Below are 10049 nucleotides of genomic sequence, written 5' to 3'. Positions count from 1 at the left end.
TTGTGTGCTAACCTCTTTATTGTTTCTCTCCAGAGCCCCTGCAGCGGGGGAGGGGAAGGCGTGGGGAGGTGGGCTCCCCTCCCACCAGCCCGAGACCACTCTCTGCCTCTCTCCTCTCTTCTCCAGCATCTCACCCACTTTCTCTCCTTCTCAATCTCCTGCTCCCACATCCAACACCTTCAGGGATTCCCTCTTGTAGCCCCTGCTTTCTAAGTCCACCCTGGGCTGGGGAAAGGAAAGTAAGAGACCACACAGATGATTTCAAGTAACCCAGTCTCCAGAGGGGATAGTCCCCCTGGCTACCTGCTTGGCTTCCTCTCTCCTGAGCTGAGGGCTGGGAAGGTCCATGGGGCTCAGTCCTGGCCCTGCAGTATCCCAACACCCTGCTCCAGGGCCATGTCCAGAGCCAGAGGCTAGTGCCTGAGGTCATGGAGGTGAGAGAGACAGGGCCACTGCTCTAGCCTGGGCTCCATCCAGCATGAGGGCCAGGCTTCCTCACTGCCAACAGCCAAGGCTCATGGCTGGGGGCCGCAGAGGCAGCTGGGGCATGCCCTGTGACCAGGCAGGAATGGGCCATGTCCCTGTTGGGGACCACAAGGGATGGCCAGTGATGGGGGAGGGGGTCAGAGGCTATGAGGGGAGGACTGAGGCTGGGTGCAGTGTCCTGGGCTGGAAGAAGGCTGGCTTCAGGGGGCAGTGAGGACAGGGGCAAGGATGGTCTCTGGCAGCGGAGGGTCTCTGTCTTTAGAGCACTTCATGCTGCTGCTGTGTGGCTTCACTGACGACCTGGGGAGGAAAGAAAGCCCAGTCCAACAATGTTCTGGCCAGAGAATGGAGCCTCAGCCCTGAGCTGTCCCCACCCCAGGGCCGCAGGATCTCTCTTGCCCCACTAGCCAGGGGCCTGGACCAGCACAGCTGGGTGGAAGACAGTCCCCACAGACACATCCATAGCCCCCACCAAGGGGAAGGGGCCCAGACAGACCACTCACCTCCCCGTCCCGAGTCTCGATGGTCTTGATCATCACTGTCTTCTTGGTATGGACCTCAGAACCCCTTTGCTCAGGGCTGGTTTCTGTAATAGGTTTCATCACACACTCAGCCTGACCAAGTACCAGGGATTGGGAGTCCACCTGGGGCCATATTGGGCAGAGTCCTAGCAGACCCCAACCCCCCTCAAGACAGGCTTGTTACTTCTTCAAGACTTTAATACCTGTCCTTGAGCCCAGCACCCAGCAGGTAGTTCTGCAGTCCCTGGGCCAGTCCCATAGTTTAGAGGTCTCAGGAGCCAACAGATTTGCTCCACGTGCAGGATGGTGCAGGAAGCTAGGGGACCCCCCTGATGCCCAGACTGCATGGTATTGACATTCCCCGTACCTCCTAGTTCCTCTCCAGGCCCCAGGAGAGCCCTGCACACATTTGTATCCTGGGACTCCCCTTCTTCAACATAGAACCCTAAAGCCTGGTCTCAAGGCCCCCTTTAGAGGACCTTACAGTACTCATTCTCTTTAAGATTTCAGATGAGCAACTTAACATCTTAATGAAAGTGAGACAGAGCAGGAGTCAGTCACTGACTCAAGTGGCTGATGGTCAGTCACTTGCCCTTCTGTGCCTCAGTTTCCTCACTGAGGACACAGTGAAATGGTACCAACCATACTTGCCCTACCGTGGCCACAAAGCTATTGATTTGGAAAAGCATTGTGCAATGCGATTGGGTTTTTTTTGTACTATGAAGTTTTAAATGCAAGACTCATACTTGGTGTCCGTATAAACAACTAACTGAAGAGAGAGCCTCTGAGTTGTACAGGAAGGGTCAAACGAAGGTCCTTGGTATTATGAGTTTGGTGTTCATGAATTTCCTTAGCTAGCAACTAGCCTGTGATGAACGTTGTGACTCGGTGGAGCACAGCGTGTATTTTTTCCTGATGGAAATGTACATCGAAGATAGAAAAGATTTGATCTAGGAAAGGAGCAGCTGCCAAGGACTCCGACTCGCTTTCCTAATGCATCATTAGCCTTGTTTCTCTGCTTTCTGGGGTTGGAAAGCCATCGCATCTGCATATTACTAATGTCAGAGTGGCAGAATGCCCTAAGAGCTCGTTCTTTTCATGGTTTGGCTTTGCTAAGATTTGGCTCTTTTTTTTTTTTTTTCAAACAGCATCCAACATCTTGCTCCAGCAAACTGGAGGTGTTCAAAAAGCAGCTAAGGCAGTGCTCGGCAATGTGCCAAACAGACAATGGGCTGTGGGTGCCTTAGAATGCAGGCGGTATGAGACGCTCCTGAAGCCAGGTCCCCAAGGACACCTCTGCTACTTTTAGAGTTTGGGATTCAGAACAGAGGCTGCTTTCTGGGGCCCAATATTCCAAGAAGGTGCAGGGGGCATGGTAAATACAATACAATATCATCACATAAAAAGCTCTCTCTGTCATAAAGTGCCTCATCCGCCTCTACCTAAACTCCCTCACCTACCTGCAGTGGCCCCCTTTTACTTCTCCAGACTCCAGGTCTGTCCCTGGCCCCATGGTCCCATCCTCCCTCCTGGCTGGCCTTGGGGAGTGCCAATGCTGGACTCCTGGCCCCTGCAACAGCAGCCTCCACCTGCCTGCAGACACTCACCTCGGAAGTTTAGGGCAGAGAAGGTCTGGATAGGGAGGTTGATCCTGAAAGTGAAGAGACCAAGCCTTGAAGAGTTAAAAAGCCTCCCATCTTTCACTGAGACCACCCATCAAGACTCAGCTGGTCCTTTCTAAATGCCATCCTCAGCTGTCTGAGTCCCATGGACCCCAGCAGTCCCACGGTCCACACCACTCAAGGAATGTGGTCAAAGGCCAGCTAGAGTTGTCCCAGGAAGAGTCTCTTTTGGAAGGATCATTCATTTCAACTCTGACCTGCTGGCATGACACCAGGACGCCCAACCCCACTGCACCATCCAGTGCACCAGGATTTCCTTCTTGCTCCTGGCACTGAAGGTTGCATCAGTAGCAGCTGTGGGTGATGTCCATTGCTTGTGCCCACCCTCCAGCCACACCAGTTCTGAGAGCTGATCATTTAGGCCTAATGCTGGAAAAATGCCACATGCCTTTAGCTACCTTCAAAGGCTGTCACATGTAGACATCACTCTACAAAATCTGAAGTTTCTCTTTATGTGTATACCTATGTCTAAACAGGTCCTCAGCCTTTTTTTTTTTTTTTTTTCTGAGATGGAGTCTCACTCTGTCACCAGGCTGGAGTGCAGTGGCGCGATCTCGGCTCACTGCAACCTCTACCACCCGGGTTCAAGCTATTATCCTGTCGTAGCCTCCCAAGTAGCTGGGATTACAGGTGCCCACCACCACACCCAGCTGATTTTTATATTTTTGGTAGGTTTCACCATGTTGGCCACAATAGTCTCGATCTCCTGACCTCGTGATCTGTCCATCTTGGACAGATCCCAAGTGCTGGATTATAGATGTGAGCCACTGCACCATCTGGCCATCTGCTGCTCTTTAAAAATTTTAGATATTAAGGGGTACCAGTTTTTGGAGTAATTAATCCATTTTAAATTGAGGCTAAATTTACATGCAGTGAAATGCACAGACCTTTAATGTAAAATTCAATGAGTTTTGATCAATGTCCATATCTGTGTTAACTACCAGTCCAAATCAAGACATGGAACATTTCTAGGCCAAGCACAGTGGCTCATGCCTGTAATCCCAGCACTTTGGGAGGCTGAGGCAGGCAGATTACTTGGGGTCAAGAGTTAGAGACCAGCCTGGTCAATGTGGTGAAACGTCATTTCTACTAAAAATACAACAAATCAGCTGAGTGTGGTGAGCATGCCTGTAATCTCAGTTACTTGGGAGGCTGAGGCAGGAGAATCACTTGAACCCAGGAGGCAGAGGTTGCAGCGAGCTGAGATCACACCACTGCACTCGAGCCAGGGCGACAGATCAAGATTCTGTATCCAAAACAAGCAAAAATAAGATATAGAACATTTCTGTTACCCCACAAGGCTCCCTGGTGTCTCTTTCCAGTTGTATGTTGTTTCCTGTATCTAGAGGTGGGTTGCTCTGAGCATGACATCCTTTTCCTCTGAGCATGTGTGTGTGCTTACATGTGCGTGCACATGTGTGCACGTGTGTGTGTGCATGTGCATGCACTCTCATGCCTTCTGTATGCATCTCTTTACCTTCTCTCAGCCTATCCCCCTGCAAGGCTTCTCTTCCTCCCTCTCTCTCTATTTGCCTCTCTCCGCTCCCTTCCTTTCCTTCCTCATCACCCCCCACTCTGCTTTCATCTCTCCCTTGACTGGCAGTAATATTTTATTATTGGTTGCTGAATATGGCTTTTTTGCTGCTGGTTCTTAATTCTGAAGGTGGATAAGGGAATACTTATATTTCTCTTTTTATAAACGCTGTTAATTAAATTGCTTTTTACCCAGGTGGCCTTGGTTAATTCGCTGCAATTAATAGAGTGGTGGCCTCTTGTATAAAATTGTTTCCAGGCCAGGCACAGTGGCTCACTCCTATAATCCCAGCACTTAGAGAGGCTGAGGTGGGCAGATTACCTGAGGTTAGGAGTTCGAGACCAGCCTGACCAACATGGTGAAAACCTGTCTCTACTAAAAATACAAAAATTAGCCAGGCATGGCTGTGGGCATCTGTATTCCCAGCTACTCCTGAGGCTGAGGCAGGAGAATCCCTTGAACCCCAGAGGTGGAGACTGCAGTGAACCAAGATCACCCCATTGCACTCCAGCCTGGGCAACAAGAGAGAAACTCCGTCTCAAAAAAAAAAAAAAAATTGTTTCCAGATCTTGTTGAGATAATTCCTAGCCTCCTGGGGGCAGGAATGGACCACTCAGCACCCACCACCACCTGGCTCCAGCCCCTGCCTGGCCCCTCACCGGCTCTCCTCTCCCTCCAGCAGCTTCCGGTAGGTGGCGATCTCCACATCCAGGGCCATCTTCACGTTGAGCAGGTCCTGGTACTCGCGCAGGTGGCGGGCCATCTCATCCTTGAGGTGCCGGATTTCCTCCTCCAGGCGTGCGATGTTGTCCTGGTAGCCGCTGGCCTCACTGGCAAATCGGTCCTCTAGTTCCCGCATCTGCCTCATCAGGGAATCGTTCTGCAGGGGAGGAGGAGCCCAGGTCAAGGAAGGGAAGAGGACACTAGGAATCCAAAATGAAGAAAGACAGCTTTGGGGCTGGCAGGCAACTCCAGATGGTCAGGTCCAGGACATGTTGAACCCTGAACTCAAACGAAGTCTATATGTGGACACTCAGAGAATAAAACAGATAAAAAAGGAGCATCTTCGTTCAGCCTCACAGTCCCCACACAGGGAGATGTCCCAGGAACTCCTGATTCCTTAGCACCCAACTGGAAACCATGTCTGGTTTTACCCCTATTGTAGATTTAAGGAGATGAAGGCCCAGAGAGGATCTAAGATGGGCCCAAGGTCAAAGAGTGAGGGTGTGAACTGCAGACAGGAAGGGGCAGGGCCCAGCCAGGTAGACAGGGACTCACAGTGCCCTTGAGGGCGTCGATCTCACAGGTGTAGGACTGGATCTGGTGTCGGTATTCCATCATCTCCTGCTTGGCCTGGCGCAGGGCATCGTTGTTCTTGTTGGCCGCCTGGGTCAGGTCTGACACCTAAGGGCAGAGAGAAGGGCCCGAGGATGAGGAGGAGGCAGGGCACAGGTAGGGGTGAGCAAGGGAGCTTGGAGCCTCCAGGCTTTCCTCCCCGTGGATGGTGCCACAGGCAGCATGTCCAAGCTGGGATTCAGGGGGACGGAGATGCCAGTCCCTGGGCGAGGCCACCCACCTTCGACTTGTACCACTCCTCGGCTTCAGAAATGTTCTTAGCTGCAATGGTCTCATACTGAGCCCGGATGTCCCTGAGGGCAGCAGTGAGGTCTGGCTTGGACACGTCCATCTCCACCTGGACTTGCTGTTCCTGAAGCTGAGCCTGCAACTCACGGATCTCCTGCAGGGCATGGCTGAGCTTCAGTCCCCTCCCGGCCCACACAGCACCCTCAAACCCCTCTTCCCAGCCAGAGCTCCACCCCAGCCCCACTCTCCAGATACTTTCCCCATGCCCCAGTGACCCCAGGCAGAAAGGCCGAGGCCTACCTCTTCGTGCACTTTCTTAAGGAACGCAATCTCCTCGTTGAGAGATTCGATTCTGCGCTCCAGGTCAATTCGAGCTAGAGTAGCTGCATCCACGTCCTGGGAGAGGCCAAGCGAGAAGGACATGGTCACCACCACCCAAGTGGGGCAGAGCGAGGCCAGAGGCCACATGGGGGGAAAGATGGGCACTCACCGCTCGGAAGGCAGCCAAATTGTTCTCTGCTTCTTCTTTCAACTGGATCTCCTCCTGCAGCCTGGGTGGGACAGACAGAAAGACAGACAGTTGTGGGTGATAAAGCTGGCAGTGGAAAGGACGACTGGCTGGGGGCTGACCAGGGACTGGGTCCAGGACAGAGGGGGAGGGCCTGCCTGCTTCGTAGAGACAGGAGGCCCCGAAAAGGGAGTGGAGAGGCCCCACCTACCCAGGGAGGGCACAGGAAGTGGCCCAATCTCTGCCCTGCAGCCACACCCTTGAAGTCTATGTCCCCACCAGACTGTGTGACCTCCCTGGGGTTAGAAACTGTGGCTATTTTATCCACCTCTGCGTTTCTGATTCCCAGCTCCAACCTAGCTAATATAGCTGCTTAATTAATATTTATGACTTTGGTGGCAGGAGGGTGACTCTGCTTGGCCTGTCAGAAGCAGGACTAACACATACACTCTACTTGCTGCCCTTTTCGTTTCCGGAGCCTGGTGAAGCCTAGAGTCAGGTCCTCCCAAGCTCTGTGAGAGCTGTGGCCCCCACCCACGCCCTTTTTCTCCAGCTCATCTATTCGCCTTGTAAAAAGACACAGCCTCAGCTAGGCCCCCGGGGCCAAGCTCCCCCCACCACCCCACTTCCCAGGACCTCATCACAGCTGAGCTGAGAGCTGCTGCTTGGACTCTGGGCCCTTGCTCCACTCTCCCTCTGGCTATACTACCCTTTGGGCCTCCTGCAGCCCTTCCTCCACCCCATCAACTGCCAGACCCCATAAACATCACCCCAGCATCTTAAGATGCTTTTTAAGGTGGCTGCCCACAAGGCTCCGGGTCCCCTAAAGTCTCCCATATCCACCCCCTGATCTATCTCCCCAAGACAATTCCTGTGCAAGATGGGAGCCCAGGAGGAAAGACCTGGAGGTCACGGCCCCTTGAAACACACGGGTGGAGGACACTTTCCCCGCACCGGGCAGGAAAGGGTCCCCGACCCAGGGAGAAGGCAGGTGCTGACAGCGGGACCCCAGCCCCTAGGCCTAGCTTCCTGCGCCCTGCCGGGGGAAAAGGGGGTCTGGGGCGCCGGGCCCTCACTTGGCCTTGAGCCGCTGCAGGTCGTCGAGCAGGTTGTCACGCTCCACGTCGACGCGGGCGCGCTGGTTGGTGAGCACCTCCACCTGGCGCCGCAGCTCGCGCAGCTCCTCCTCGTAGAGTTCGGCCACTCGCGTCGGCTCGCGGCCCTTGAGCCGGTTCACCTCGGCTGCGAGCGCGGCGTTCTGCTGCTCCAGGAAGCGCACCTTCTCGATGTAGTTGGCGAAGCGGTCGTTGAGCTCCTGCAGCTCCACCTTCTCGTTGGTGCGCGTGGCCAGGAACTCCTGGTTCACCGCGTCGGCCAGCGAGAAGTCCAGCAGCTCGCCCGCCCCATAGGAGGGCGCGCGGGTGCTCCCCAGCCGGCTGGCCCGCAGCGACCCCAGGCCCCCGGCCCCGCCCGACGTGCGCGACACCTGGTACACGCGGGACGTCATGGAGCTGGAGGACCCCTTCGAGCCGAAGCCTGCGCGCGGGAACACGGGCGAGCTCAGCGGGGAGCCAAGCGAGAAGCCGGGGGCCCCGCCGAAGGCGCGGCGGTAGGAGGACACGCGCTGGCTGGACGAGTAGGCCTGGCTCATGGTGGCGGCGCGGGCGAGGCTGGCGGGCGCACGGAGGAGGCGGCGGGCAGGCAGCCGGCGGGAGAGTGGATGCGGTGAGGGGAGACAGGGCCCCCAGCCGTCGGCACTATTTGTATCCCTCCTGACATCAGCCCCCGCCGCCCCTCCCCTGACAGCTGCAGATCCGCTGTCCTGCCAGGAAAGGGCGGCCGCTGGCCGCGGGGGCGGGGAGGCCAGTTCCCCCGCAAAAGGCCTGTGCCCCTGAGCCTGCCGGTGGGGGGCCTGTGACAGGCAGGCCTGCCAATCCTTCGCCAGGGAAGCAAGCACGTCTGCAGCCCCCAGGCGGGCCTCTTTCAGCCCTTGTTGCCTCCTTGTCCTTGGGGAGGTCAGGGGAGACAGCAGGAGAGAGGCTTCCATTTAGTTTGAGGGTCCCTTTTTTGGTCAAGGAGAGACTTTGGGCCATTTCTTAAAGGATCAAGGCCTGTTCCCAGGAAAGGCCCAAAACCACCTTGTTCCTAAACCTCTTGAAGTCAAAGAGGTTTGGGAGGTGTCAGGCCAAGCCCAGCCAGGCCTTAAGGGTGAGGGTCTCCAGGCAGGCAGGGAGGGCAGGTGGAGGGATCCTGGCCAGTCTGCCTGCCATGTGTGTCTACTGATGAGCTAGCCCTGAGCCTCAGTTTCCCTCTGGACTAATCCAGGCCCTCTCCCTCCTCCCTACTGTCAAGGTCGTGGCCTAGAGTTTATAAACAGCGGGTGATTTCCAGAAAGGGTCTGATGAGCTTTCAGTTTTCAATTGCTGTGTCCACTCCCCTGAACAGACTTTGTCTGGCTCCTGCCCCTGGGTCCCCCCGCCCCCTCCCTGATTTATCCCCCTACTCACACCACCCACGCCCACACACACCAGGGATTTGTGTTTTGTCAGGAGCCGCATGTGAACCCGACCATCTCCCTGGCAGCAACAGCTGCCAACCCCAAATACCAGAGTGGGTATTTATAGAGGAGAACGAATCGGCCGGGAAACAAGGCACAGGAGAGGAGTTGTGGGGGGTAGGGGGTACCTGAGGAGGCATGGGTGGGCATCAGATAATCAAGGAAGGCTGGGGTGACAGCCCCAATCACTTCCCACCCCCTATAATGCTCCAGGCCCCCGACAAAAATGGAGGCCTGCAGAGGGCCTGCCCAACCTCCACAGTCCCCTGCTTAACACAGTGCACTTGCTGACCGCTAAGGACATCCACCCTTCTCCGTGAACACTGGCTGTGTCTCCACACCTCCACCTGGCACTCCAGGCCCCTCTTGAACATGACCCTTTTGGAATGCAAATCCTGGAAATAGAGCACTGGATTAGGAGCCAGTAGCTGGTCCTACCCCAGCCCTGCCATCACCAGCTGGAGGGGTTATGAGTAGGTGTGTCCTTTTCTGAGTCCCAGCTCAGGCACGTCCTCTCCAGGCCCCAGCTTGTCAGATATAAAGTGAGGATGGTTAGTCTTGCCATGTGACCCTATAAAGGTTTAAATAGGCCCAGGCCCTACTAATGTATATAGCAACAATAATACCTTACATGTACTGACCACCTAGGGTGGGCCAAGCTGCTGAACACTTCACACCCATGACCCCCAATTCTCCAACCCTAGGAGGTAGGGACTAGCCTCATTCCCATTTATAGCTCAGGAGCTGAGGCTGGCTGATCCCACGTCCCGTGCTTCAGCCCCAGGATAGGTGTGAATGTGCCAGGTAAGCTGTAAAGGGAGCTTTGTTATTACACTCTTTTCAAAGCCCTTTCCCATTAAGTGTCTAATTTTTATCCAGGCGACAAGCTTCTGAAGTAGATGGGGGAGTTCCAGATATTCTTATCCAGCCCTCAAGTCAGTGCAAGCTGTTGTGTTCCAGTTATTTTTGTGTCTCATATCCCAGACTAGACTGTACGCTCCTAGAGGATTTTAGAGACCATGTGGATCCTTAGCACACTCAGACAGCACCATCTTTCTCATTGTCATTCAAAGTAGCCTGCAAGCTTTCTTTTCCCATTTTCTTATTGTGATGACACACTGTGCCTCCTCCCCATCCCTCCACCCCTAAAGACCCTGATTCCAGCCAATCTTATTAC

The 10049-nt window shown here is 54.8% G+C and overlaps 1 protein-coding gene across 1 annotated transcript; it reads right to left on the bottom strand.

The window, feature by feature from the left end:
- DES (desmin) lies at positions 1–8052 on the bottom strand. Its single transcript, XM_002749815.7, has 9 exons — positions 7392–8052; positions 6298–6358; positions 6108–6203; positions 5800–5961; positions 5502–5627; positions 4883–5103; positions 2615–2658; positions 990–1072; positions 1–786 (listed from the first exon to the last, which is right to left on the bottom strand). Exons 1-9 carry the CDS (start codon positions 7964–7966, stop codon positions 745–747), a joined length of 1410 nt encoding a protein of 469 aa, XP_002749861.1. The 5' UTR covers positions 7967–8052; the 3' UTR covers positions 1–744.
- Positions 8053–10049: the final 1997 nt, after the last annotated feature.

This window comes from Callithrix jacchus, chromosome 6 (assembly GCF_049354715.1).
Source record: "Callithrix jacchus isolate 240 chromosome 6, calJac240_pri, whole genome shotgun sequence".
NCBI classification, from domain to species: domain Eukaryota; kingdom Metazoa; phylum Chordata; class Mammalia; order Primates; family Cebidae; genus Callithrix; species Callithrix jacchus.
This window is presented reverse-complemented; position numbering and strand designations above follow the sequence as displayed.

Bases quoted from the DNA above. Each gene is read 5' to 3' on its own strand.
- DES (XM_002749815.7), bottom strand. From the start codon at position 7,966: ATGAGCCAGGCCTACTCGTCCAGCCAGCGCGTGTCCTCCTACCGCCGC. The intron at 6,204-6,297 runs GTGAGTGCCCAT...GGCCTCTCCCAG, and splicing joins ATTTGGCTGCCTTCCGAGCG to GACGTGGATGCAGCTACTCT. The intron at 1,073-2,614 runs GTGAGTGTCTGC...AACCTATTACAG, and splicing joins CTCTGCCCTAAACTTCCGAG to AAACCAGCCCTGAGCAAAGG.